The sequence below is a fragment of the Amphibalanus amphitrite genome, unplaced genomic scaffold (genome assembly GCF_019059575.1).
Source record: "Amphibalanus amphitrite isolate SeventyFive unplaced genomic scaffold, NRLGWU_Aamphi_draft 000096F_arrow, whole genome shotgun sequence".
Classification (NCBI taxonomy): Eukaryota; Metazoa; Arthropoda; class Thecostraca; order Balanomorpha; family Balanidae; genus Amphibalanus; species Amphibalanus amphitrite.
The window spans coordinates 458,836-470,439 of NW_024881591.1; the positions used below are offsets into that span (position 1 = coordinate 458,836).

Genomic DNA, 11,604 nt, shown 5'->3' on the forward strand with positions numbered 1-11,604 from the left:
AAGCCGCAAGGTAAACACGATAATAGATAAGCGGGAGCCTTGGCGGGAGCAGAATAAGCGGGAGAGACGCGAGCCCAAGGCCCTAAATACACAGCCAAGCTGTTGCGCGCCCTAACTCGAACTCTTCAACAACAACAGCCTCTGAGATACATATAGGGCCTTGCATTTTGTCTTTTGTGATCTTCTTCAGTTGAAGCAAGGCCCTAAGTGAGTTGAAGATCTTGTTTTGGCAGTGAGTTCATAGGTTGAGATCCTTCAGCTTGTATTTGAACTGAAACATGGGAGATAACAAGCACAAGATATTCATCATCAAAGGTTTGTGTTTGTTGTTGCAATTGCAAAAGAATACAGATTAAGATGTTTGTTTTTACATAGGCACTTATCTCAACTGGGGCCCCATAAACCCCAAAGGTAAATTAGTGACTAAGGCTAGCTATTATCTTAAGACTTCATTATGTATTTATTGATAATCCAAATCCAGAGACCAGATTTGACATCATATCAACTTGTGTTACATACCTACTACACGAATCAAAATCATTCAGCTCAGCAGTATCACAATACATCTTTCCTTCAGCCAAGATGAGGATGTGAGCATATCAACACATGTCACAATTATAGTCACTGTGACAGATCACTGATCAGTGCACAACGTAAGCAGAGTATCAGAATCTCAGATTTATTCATGTTTTATTTTATTTTAGGCGACCCACTGATTAGGTGACTAACATCATAACACAACACGCTTGATGCTGATTGCAGATAATGCCACTGTGACAGGATCTGAAGACAGGCAACTGGATGCACTCCGACTACGCCATCCGAAGACTGGTCAAGCAGCTGCATTTCTGTTAGATGCAGACTCCAAAGAATTGCTGGAGGTCCAGACATTTGATGACAGCCCCCGGTGAGTGTGGCGCTGAATAGGTTTCCCTGCCACAGGGGTGAGTTACAGTGCCCTACAAAAGCAGTTGAAGATTACAGAAGCTGCTGAAGGCTAACACATTGCTGCAGCAGAGTGACATGCTGCTCACCACCCACACGTTTCAGTTCCTGGTTTGTTGGCTCTGCGGTGGAGACGGACGGCCATATCCACGTGTGCTCGCCGCTCGATCCTCTCTACATCGTCCTCGGCTATATGCAGCAGGTTAGAGCCGCCCTGCACTGGGCGCTGGCTACTCCCCGGGGGTGGGGAGGGGACTGGTGGCCGCCAGGTTCTCGAAATTCGGTGACGACTCCTGTCGTGTATCTTTCATTGTAAAAGAAACACGGAAGGATTGCAGCTTTGCGCATATAAGTGCCCTCATGCCTTCAAATGTATGTAATTGTATTGCTGTGTTTTGGGCGCAAAATGACCTTTGCAGTCGACGCGCCCTAAAGCCCCAATAAACAAACAAACAACAATATTGCTGTGTTTCGCAATATTTCCACTGTGTCATAAGTACGATCTCAGTGCCTGTTGTGTTTTTGTTTATTATCTGACGTGTCACGGATCCTGTCTGTATATGACCGGACGCTGACGGTGTCTCTCCGACAGAGCCGGTACGCCCAGCAGTTGGACCAGCTCCTCTCGGACCACCAGTTTCCCGACACGGTCCGACTGGCTGACTCGGTCGGATCAGACCGTCTGGAGCTCATCGCCGACAGAAAGGGTGCGTTCCCGTGCTGCCGTGTGGACTGGTGTGTGGTCCCCCAGACGGGACGGATACGATACATTCGCTCTTTTTCATCCCCGAATATATACAGAGTGCAACCGTGACGGTAGTATTCATTCAGAATCAGCTGTACTAACAAATATGTTTGAATAATTTCTAGGAGACAGCGAACTCAACGCATACAAATACAACGAGGAGCGAGCCGTAGCGTGGCTCGAACGACGCACCCGCCGCCTTGCGGCAGTTCTGGAAACCAAGCGTCTGCACGGCACCAGCGGCAAGGCGGACAACTTCGTCAAAGTGCGAGAAGAGGAAGTCGAAAAAGGTAATAACTAATAAGTGCTTTACTACAAAGCTATTGATTTAGTGCTAAACCGTGTTAGCTGTTAAATTTTTGTCTTTTATTTGTTTGTTTACCAATATCGTCGATGGGATTCCCATTGAACGACCGACAATGCATAGAATCGACGTGCATTGGTAGGCTTGGGCCAAGTCCCGGTAGTGCGTAACTTCAGCACTGGATTATCGGTGCGGAAAATAATAGCTTTGCCGACTGCCGAGACGGACATTTATATTTCCGGTGATACTGATCGACGAAGCAAAATGACGGACCGTAACAACTTGCTTATTGGTCGGACTATGTAGTCGTTCCGCCGTGAAGTAATGGTCTGTGTCCCGCCCTGTCGCTGCCGTGCTGTGCCCTCCCGCCCGTCCCTCCGTCCCCTCTGACCGGTCCGTTCACCCTCCACTTAGCCGTGTACCTGCGGTTCGCCTGGGGACTGACCTCCGAGTACCTGAGCAGCGAGCTGAGCGCAGCGCTCCGTTGCCGACTCCAGCTGCCCGACGAGCGGCCCAAGCGCAGCCAGCCGGCCGCCGAGCCGCCGGCAAAGCGGGCGCGCGGCGCCGCAGCACCCGCCGCCCCCCTCGAGGACTACTCGCAGTCCGCCAGCAACGCCAAAAAGGTAGGCGGGGCCGGAGAGAGCGAGTTGAAAGGCCGCTGTTGCAGAGTGATCTGACATTTGTACGAATGATTGCTTGTTCTTTCTCCGTTGAGTTTTGTTTTCCTTAGTTCGTTTGCTTGCTTTCATTGGCGTCTTGTTGCGAGTCCTCGCACTGGCATGATCCGAACCGTACATTTGTTTTTGTAGGTTCTGGCTCCTAAAAACGCCAAACAGAAGGCGCTGGCCAAGTCAGCCATCGGAACCAAGAGCATCGCGTCGTTTTTCAAGAAGAAGTAGTTCGGTACCGAAGTGCTCTGGCCCGTGCTTCTTGGTTGTTCCCGGGACAGTCGTCCGCCGGTTTCTCTTCGAGTTCAGGACTGCAGAGACGTCCGTGTCGCCGTGGCAGATCGGGCTGCTGCCATCAGCATTTGTCAATATACATTTATATCATTGTCCTTTCATGTTTCACCCGAAACCGGCGATAAAGGAAAGATGCCGGGCTGAATATGGAACCGGACGATGAATAACGGGCATTGCCGAAGTGGGAGGACGAGGACCTACCGCTTTCAGTTTTCGTTTCTTGGCTTTAGCGCTTTAGGGCAATTTTCGATGACAGAGGCGCCACACACGCGCTATGGATAGCAAGGAATCATTTTCACTCGTATGACTATCGCCAGTAGCGGCTGGTGCAATCAGGAGACTTTGCCCTTTGGGCCCGCTGCCGGACATTGGTCACGTGACCACATTTCCGTGTGACCTTGAGTTGGCACCAGATTTTGTCGACAGACGTGGCGCAGCTTATTTTACTGCATTATTTTAGATACTAAATATTTAGGCGTGTGGTGGTAAATGATACCGTGCAAATAATATTGAATCATCGGTGACATAGTTCAACCATTGATACTTGAATAGCATCAATTAAATGCAATTAATCTATTATTACTCTTCCGTTGATTTTATTGTGTTTGCAGGCATAGGTAGAAACTGAAAAGCTGAGCCTGCAGCTTACAGTTGTTCTATACAGTAGCGGCGAAACACCTTACTTTTTAACACACGGCGGGGGGGGGGGGCACTGCCGACTTTCGGTCCGATTCTTTCCATGCAACGCCCATAGGGCTAATGTTAAAATGCCAAAATTATAGGGGGCACGGTGTCCCGGTGCCCTCCCCGTTCCGCCGCCTATGGTTCTATAACTCTTAATGCATAAATCAATGCTACTGAGGGCTGCAAATTTGTTTTTTACCTATCTTTAATAACTGATGCCCTACCTTCATCTACCATTATCTGTAAGAATCTTGCATCAATCATCACCAGACTTCTTAGTTTTTTTTTTTTACATACCTACGCCCCAGCCGCGAGAGTGGGCGGGTACGACTCCCTCGCCTTATAATTGAGCTAGCCTCGCGGGAAAAACGAGCATGTGTGCCGTTACGGGACCGGGGACGCAGCGATTGATGCACGGTTTAAAAGTCTCAGGTCAACTGATGCCCTCTGAGGGTCAGGTCAAGTGCCCCGAGGGTCAAAATACGATTTCGGGTTTTGAAAAATAACTTTGTCAAAAAACGGCGCAGAGTCGCTATTTTAGTACCATCATGTTTGTCATGCTCCGGTGCGTCAAAATGGTACACTTTTATTTGGGTGGGGTCAACATAAGGTGTTCACATCGGATCAAAGCCAGGTCAGAGGCACTCAGGTCACGAACTTGGTCGGAGGAGGTTATATCGCATATCATTCGATTCGGTAGGTCTTCCCGAGTCTATTGGCGACTTTTCCGACTTGCCAGCTCAATTTTATCAGGAGTTATTGACGAAAAAACTTGTGACATTTGTGACGTCATGAATGACGTCACGCGAGGTTAAAGATGCAAAAGTGAAGCATTGGACATTGCAAGAATTGCATGAAATTGCGATTCCATGTGCTTGAGCTAGGTTTAGATCATTCTCGGCGTCAAAATTGCAGTTTCCATATTTTCCCATTGACTTGTAATGGTGACGTCGCGCGATCGGCCTGACCTCATGTGACCTCTAGGAGAAATCTGAGATATACAAGTTTTGAGACTCCTAGAGGATACTAGGTCCTGTAAGTATCATCTCGCTGTGACAGCTCCTCTGGCACCGAGGGCGTTGCGAAGTTTCGGTATTTTGGGACTATTGCAGAGGTTCACGTGTGACGTCATAAGTCAGTGACCTGACCTGAGACGGAAATGCAATTGGTTTCCAAAGATGCGTATGGAAGCAAAGATAAGGTGTGCCAAATAGCAGCCCTCTAACTGTAAGGTGTTTTGAGCTATCGCCAAAAGTCGTGAGTGGAGCGCTACTGACTCCTCCGGTCGGCCGCCGGGGGTAAGGAGGCGTGCAGGGTATCGGAAAACCACCTGGTACTTCGCGAATTTTGCCGATAAAAATACGTTTCTTATGCCAACTTGTAGCCAAAAGACTACTGAATCTCAAACCAATCGTATCCTTGCACTAAATGGCTTGGTTTAGACACGATAGGTCTGAAAAGAAAAGGTCCCATGTATTCTCTATGGGCGCCGCGAGGCCGTTGGCACCAGAGTTTCGGGAAGTGCCCTCGCCACAACCGCACGTGCAGATTTGGTCACGTGACCAAGCGCATTTGCCGCCACTGTATTTATCCCGTGCCTTCAGCATTACGAAAAATGGAAACAACCCGTGAGCAGCATCAGCTGCTCACGTATATGTTCAAGGAAAACAACATGTAATGGACTGCTGACGACGGCCCTCTCCACCAATCAGCGCTCGGCATGTCGAGCGCTGATTGGCTGGTAGCAAACGCGTCATATGTGGGTCTCATTTTTTTGCGATCAGTGAACGCGTTATTTAATACACAGTGGCCTATGGGGAATGGCACGCGGAACTGAAGGTCAGTGTTATATTGCTTCGTACATGCGAATGGGGGTATTTGAGTGGCATTTGACACCATTTTCGAAATCTACAGTGAATTTCTGATCGACTCATGTATATATTTTTATGAATTTGATAGTATTAGTGCTACATAGTCGGTGTTTTATGTTGGTGTTGTTTCTCTCGACCTTTGTCTTGGACTTTTATCATATCTTTTCTAGAAAATGCTTGCCATAACCAAGTCTTAACTGTATCTGTATAAGAGATAATTTGTGTTGAATATGAGGAGAAAGTAGTTATGACCATTCTGCCCATCAAACTGCCAGAAGGTGTTCTTGTAAGGTGATTGAAACTTCAGTACAGGTTGCAGATGTGGGTTTGACATTAGCATTGTTGTTGTAACCCCACTTGCTCTAATAAAATGGAAACATGGGGTTATGTACCCACTATTGCACAGCCTGGTATCAAGCTGGTTGATATGTGGAGGATAATGAAAGCATAAAAACTTTTCTTAAGTGAATAGGAGCGTTGCGTCTTGTGACTTTGTCAAGTCACTTTAAATCAAATGATTGTGATTGTAACTTTTACTTCAATTAATTATTGTTGCTAGTTTTGACCTTTTTAATCATCAAGTTTTATGTGTACCAATTTCATATGCTTGTGTAATGTCTGTGCGGCTTTGTGCAGTGTGCTGTCTTGAAACAAACCAATTTATTTTGTACCTTTTTGTACTTGAACAAATGTATGTCAAAAGACAAAAATGTCATGTCTATTATCATTGACACTACTACAGCTAACTTTGCCTATATTCCTATCTTTCAGAGGCATTCAATATTTCTAGTGCAGTACCTAGGAGGCTGCAACTGAAACTCGCACAAAGGCAATTAAGTGTCACTTCATCAGCCTACAGTAACAGCCCATCTGTAATCAAGATATGGATGAAGTGGCATAGAAGAACAACCAATTCAAACAAGAAAAGATTGTATTTTGTTTTGGACTATTTTTAAGCATAACAGAACACTACACTTGCTGCTTTTTATGTTTGCCCTGTGTGCAGTTTTGAATAATTAACTATGAAATGCTTTTGCCCACTATTCTCTTTAGATAACCTTCCTTTGTAATGCATTTTGAGCTTACATGCATGATGTAGGCATATTTCCCTTGGCTTCATAAAACTACTTGCAGCAGTTGGTGAAGGGAGAAGAGAAGTAGGACAGCTGATAGCTATTACCAAAAATATGTGCTTGTCTGCACTGATGGCTATTACCAAAAATATGTGCTTGTCTGCACTTCGGGCTGTTCCATCATATGCAACCTCTTTTTACCTCCTTGAGTTAAAAACACCTCATCTTTTGTTTCTTTCCTGTGTGCCAATTGTTTCCGTGGTGCTATAAATGTCAAGTTTGAAGTTGGTATCTAAGTGAGGAGAATGTGCATTATTTCAGTCCGTCTTGAATCATTCGTCTTGAATTATATCCCTAACTGACATCCTGTTATTTGTCCTGCAATGTATGTGCCTGTGTCCGCCCTTACCTCCGGCTTTAGCTTCAAACCAGCCCTGCTGAGCTCTGTCGCCGGCGCGGTGTGTCGCAACGTGCTGTTTCTCCACTTCAGCCGACAGCTACTAGGAATCGTCCTGTGCCATGCGCCATGCGACACAGCAATTGTAAGCTTCAGGTCACATATTCGGACTGATTGGCTCCGCGTATGTGCATCCGGCCGGGTGCTAGTCGATATCAGGGACGTGGGTCGGACTGTTGTGGCGGCGTGCACTGTGGTGGTTGAAGTTGTTGTATTTCTGTCAGTGAAAAGCATTAATACATAACCGTGGCCGCAGCCCAATGCTATTGTGAATTTCAGAGGGAGTGGCCAGTCAGGAGGGCCCCATGTGGGTATGGATCCAGTGTCCAGTGGGATTGGCTAAGATTTCCGGCGATTGATAAACGCTTCTATGAAAGTAAACCTATTGAGTTATGAGGGGAGGTCACGTGACGGACCTGACCTTACTAAACTCTTGTGAAAACACGACACATACGAACGATAAGAAACCGACAGCTCTTCTTTCTGCCAAGTGTCATCTTTGTGTGAAGGATTTCTTGGCACTGAGTGTTCAGAAATTGCATTGTTTTTGGACTGTGCAGAGGCTCACGAGCGACAACATAGGTCAACAACCTGACTTACCTTAAATATGCAACCTGTACCAGAAGATCCAGCTTGACCAAAAGATTGGACGAGTCAAATTTCGGCTCTTTAGCTTAAAAGAATTTTGAGCTATCTTAAAAACCGTCAGTGTGGCACCATATCGCCCCCGCGCGGTCGGAAGGTAAAAGTTCGCCGGCTCTAACTAAACAAATACGCGTCGCATCGCAAATTCATTGACGGCGTTCGAAGCGTCGTTCAATTTACTTTCGAAACATATCCTAACATTAACATTTAACTGCCTAGCGCAATCTCCAACAAGCAAAAGTTCCGTGCACTCATCCTCATACAGTGTTAGCGGCCGCCGGCCGCCGGCCGCTGACCCACATTCGCGTCATCAGGGAATGCTGCAACTAATTTATTGTTTCCAACTTTTTTCCCGGAGCGTTCTACCTGGTTTATATAGCCTTGATTTATATACACTGTGCTTTGGGCCTTCCTGAGAACCATACATTGTGGAAGGAAGCGAAGGAAATCCTTGCTGTCATAATATTTGGCAGTATTATTTTTAGGCATTTAGTGCGCATTTGCGACGTTTTTGTCTCCGAGAAGGATGCCTAAAAGTTGTTGTGTTGGTTAGACCTGTTTTGTCCATTTTTTTTTCAGGAAAAGGTAAGGAGGGAGCTTTAGCCTGTGCATATAATTCCCTTGTATCCACTTTATTAATGTAGTGGATGCCAAGGCCATCAATGATTATTTATTAACATAATTAATGAGACATTAGGATGCAGGTCAGACAGTTCAAGCTGCCTGATATTTCATTTTCAGTGCATTACCTATAGCATTTATACCAGTGAGATGAGAACATTTTTTCTTGATGCTATGAAAATGTATACCAATATTTCATAGTAGTAGTAAGTAGGTAGTAGGTACTGTTCAGGTGTCTTTAAGCCAGGTGAGAAGGGTGGCTATTAGGGGTGGAATCTGAACAGGGTGCCCATGGCAATGGGGCAATTTGAACAAGAATCAGAATCTTGAAATTTGCTTCACCCATTCACGTGACAATTAACCTGTTAAAGGCACCAAGAGGGAGAATCAGAATATCCCGATAATTACATGACTAAAAAGCCCTCCGGCGGCTGGCGCCCTGTTTTCAGATTTCACTCGACTAGGGGGGAGGCCGCACATTTTGGAGATCGCAACACAAATTGAGGTGATATTATTTTGAAGACACTTTTTAATAGCATTATTTCTAATTCTTGTAGCCTGTAGAATGTAGGATGTTGTGGGTTATTACCTACCTTACGGTAACAGGATTTTTTAGTCTGTGAGGCCTGTGGGACCCGATCTTGGCAAGCTCCTGATGTACTTGATGTTCAGGTAAAGAGGACTAATAAGCCCTGTTGGTCCTGCTCTTGACTTTATAAGTGAACCCAACTGGTCCACTCTCGTGCCATAACTTTACTGGCCACTAGTTGAGTACAGTGAGCTGTTTGTTTGAATTTCGTCAAACCTATTCTTAAATTGGTTTACATTTTGAGAGTCTACCAAGGATTGTGACAGGGCATTCCAACTGTTGACCGTCCTGCTTGAGAAAAAGTGCTGGTGTCTAGCATAGCTCAGTCTGTGTTGTGTTTATTATTTCTTATTAATTCTTGCTTTGTATTATTTGTTTTTTGTAATACATTGGAGATTGTAGTTGTAATTGTGAAATACACCTGCAGGGGTCCTGCCCTGAATGGTCACCTAACAAATGGCATTGTTTGCAGATAAAACCAAAACTGCTCCCAAGGCTCAGTGTCAATACTTCAAGCTCTGAGAGAGCAGAATGGCTACTCGTGGGGTTAGTGAGACTGAGAAACTCCAAAAGAATCTGACAGATCAGCTTGACAGATTGATGTCTCAGCTGCAGGACTTGGAAGATTCAAAGTGAGTAGTTATTACTATGCGAAATCAGTTTGTACAAAACCACACAATGTGTCACGTCTTAATTTATTAGATAGGTTGGTATTTTTCAACTGGATGCTTATAACAGCGTTTCTGTAGCATTTATTTTGCCGGTGATTATTGATCTGGACCGCAATTACAATGATAAGTAATGTGTTTGTGTGAATTACATAATGCCTGTTTGCTTTCTTCAATCAACTGATTGCTCCCTCCATGATCACCTTCAGGGATGACCTTGATGCAGATGAATACAATGAAACCAGACAGGACACCATAGAGCAGCTGAAAGAGTTCCAGCAGAGGCTGAGCAAGTTCAGCGAGGGAGATCTGTCTCTTGTTGACCAGTTTGGAGCCACACAACTGGTAAGTTGGGACGATTCTACCATATGAAGGTATTTTAATGTTATCCTGCATTCAAGTTGTTGTATTCACATAGATCATATCATGGATCCTGGATTATTATCAGTTCCAAAGAGCTTTAAATATTGTGAAGAAAACCTGATTCCATTACATCTCAATTTTGTTCCTACAGGCGATCCAGGCAGCCATAACGGAGGCGTTCCGCACGCCGGAGATAATCGGTCTGTTCGCGCGCCGCCAGCCGGAGGGTCTCCGTCAGCGGCTGTCCCAGCTCGAGCGGGACCACCGGCTGGGCCACCTGGCCGAGGAGAGCTTCAGCCAGCAGAGGGTGAGCCGACGCACCCGTCCCGTGCAGCCACCGGGAGTGTGACCACCGTAACTTCAGAGCAGCTGGCGCCGTTCAAGCTGATTTTGATGATGATCGATTTATGACACTAGATGACCCACTCTGGTATAAAATCTATTTTGTGGAATCGTTCTTCACATTTTCGTGTATTGCTCGCCGTCTAACCGCCGATTGCCCGTCGTCGCGCTCCCTCCCCCTCAGCTGGAGATCTTGTCTGCGCTGAAGAAGCTTGGCGAGCCCCTGACGCCGGAGGAGGTGCACTTCATGACCACCAACACCACCGACGACCTGCGCCAGTTCCTCGAGGACGACATGAACGGTGAGGACGGGAACGGACGGGAAACGTGAACGGTGAGGGCGGGAACATGAATAGTGAGGCAGATCGCCGATTCCCATGCAGTCTGGGCGTCCCCGAAATAACAACGAAATATTAATCAACTAAAATGAACCATCACGAAGGTCGTATTCGCGCAATCAGCTTGCATCGTTGATCCAAATGGTGTGAGGGCTGGTATCGATGCATTCCACCAGTTTCATTAGACCGGAGCTGTGTGCCGCTCTATTGTCGCCTGAGCGCGTGGTGTGACCTGTCCACATGTCGTGTGTTTAACCAGCGTCTCTCCATTGCAGTGTCATCGGAGCGGGTGGTGCGGCTGGCACAATCGGGACTGTCGGGCGGCACGTGAGCAGCCTCCGTCCGACTTCTGAGCTCGTGCCGCGCCGACGGGTCTGGGGCTGCCGAATTCCCACCCTGCCGACCGTTATTAGACGGACGGCACATGCCACCGAGACAGAACGCCAGTCGAGCCTTCACCGACCCACTGAGGAGCGGCGTCGGGGATCGACAGTTCATGGGTACCTAAACCAAGTGCCCAGCCGGTTGGTAAAGCGAGGGTTTGTATGCAATGGCTGCCGCTCTATCCCCATATCGTTCATATTGCGGGGCTTTTTAAATCAGCTGCGTCGGTTATCGATATTCAGATTTAAACAACTCGATGTTCACTATTTATTAACATGAGCTGCAATTAACAGCTGGACGCTGAGCTGAGCGACGAGATGGGTTTTAATTAGGCATTCGCGACGTTACCTGATATTGGAGGCTGTACGTAGGTTCTGTGTGCTAGTGCTCGGCGCCCTGTTCCCGGGCGTTTGTTGACAGTTGATGTGTGTGTGGCTCGCCGCCGGCGAGAGTTGCCAGTTTTACCAGACGGGTGGTCTGCTCGCTCCACGGTATGTACCGCCGGTTCAATACAGTGTTCATTCTGTTTAACTCTCCCCAGTCAGATACCATCCGCATTTAGTACCGGTAATTGTATTTGTCGCCGTCTGGGCTCGGCGGGCCGCGGCAGTCC

At 46.8% G+C, this 11,604-nt stretch overlaps 2 protein-coding genes across 5 annotated transcripts; both read left to right on the plus strand.

Annotated features, from left to right (window-relative positions):
- Positions 1-53: 53 nt before the first annotated feature.
- LOC122380334 (ribonuclease H2 subunit B-like) lies at positions 54-3,048 on the plus strand. The gene is made up of 7 exons (XM_043363401.1): positions 54-315; positions 763-907; positions 1,051-1,147; positions 1,538-1,652; positions 1,816-1,980; positions 2,409-2,617; positions 2,804-3,048. Exons 1-7 carry the CDS (start codon positions 279-281, stop codon positions 2,891-2,893), a joined length of 858 nt encoding a protein of 285 aa, XP_043219336.1. The 5' UTR covers positions 54-278; the 3' UTR covers positions 2,894-3,048.
- Positions 3,049-8,107: 5,059 nt separating this feature from the next.
- LOC122380336 (protein LZIC-like) lies at positions 8,108-11,522 on the plus strand. 4 transcript variants are annotated; one of them, XM_043363407.1, is made up of 6 exons: positions 8,108-8,271; positions 9,369-9,528; positions 9,774-9,909; positions 10,079-10,234; positions 10,454-10,571; positions 10,883-11,522. In XM_043363407.1, exons 2-6 carry the CDS (start codon positions 9,428-9,430, stop codon positions 10,936-10,938), a joined length of 567 nt encoding a protein of 188 aa, XP_043219342.1. In that variant the 5' UTR covers positions 8,108-8,271; positions 9,369-9,427; the 3' UTR covers positions 10,939-11,522. The 4 variants fall into 4 exon arrangements, with proteins under 4 accessions (XP_043219342.1, XP_043219341.1, XP_043219339.1 ...); XM_043363406.1 differs by having other exon boundaries at positions 8,211-8,230; XM_043363404.1 differs by lacking the exon at positions 8,108-8,271 and adding an exon at positions 8,276-8,292.
- Positions 11,523-11,604: the final 82 nt, after the last annotated feature.

What these genes read in the sequence shown, in the direction of transcription:
- LOC122380334 (XM_043363401.1), top strand. Translation starts at nt 279, where the DNA reads ATGGGAGATAACAAGCACAAGATATTCATCATCAAAG. An exon ending in TCCTCGGCTATATGCAGCAG is followed by an intron (nt 1,148 to 1,537) that starts GTTAGAGCCGCC and finishes TCTCTCCGACAG; the next exon opens with AGCCGGTACGCCCAGCAGTT. An exon ending in GCTCATCGCCGACAGAAAGG is followed by an intron (nt 1,653 to 1,815) that starts GTGCGTTCCCGT and finishes AATAATTTCTAG; the next exon opens with GAGACAGCGAACTCAACGCA.
- LOC122380336 (XM_043363407.1), top strand. Translation starts at nt 9,428, where the DNA reads ATGGCTACTCGTGGGGTTAGTGAGACTGAGAAACTCCAAAAGAATCTG. An exon ending in AGAGCTTCAGCCAGCAGAGG is followed by an intron (nt 10,235 to 10,453) that starts GTGAGCCGACGC and finishes CCTCCCCCTCAG; the next exon opens with CTGGAGATCTTGTCTGCGCT. An exon ending in CCTCGAGGACGACATGAACG is followed by an intron (nt 10,572 to 10,882) that starts GTGAGGACGGGA and finishes TCTCCATTGCAG; the next exon opens with TGTCATCGGAGCGGGTGGTG.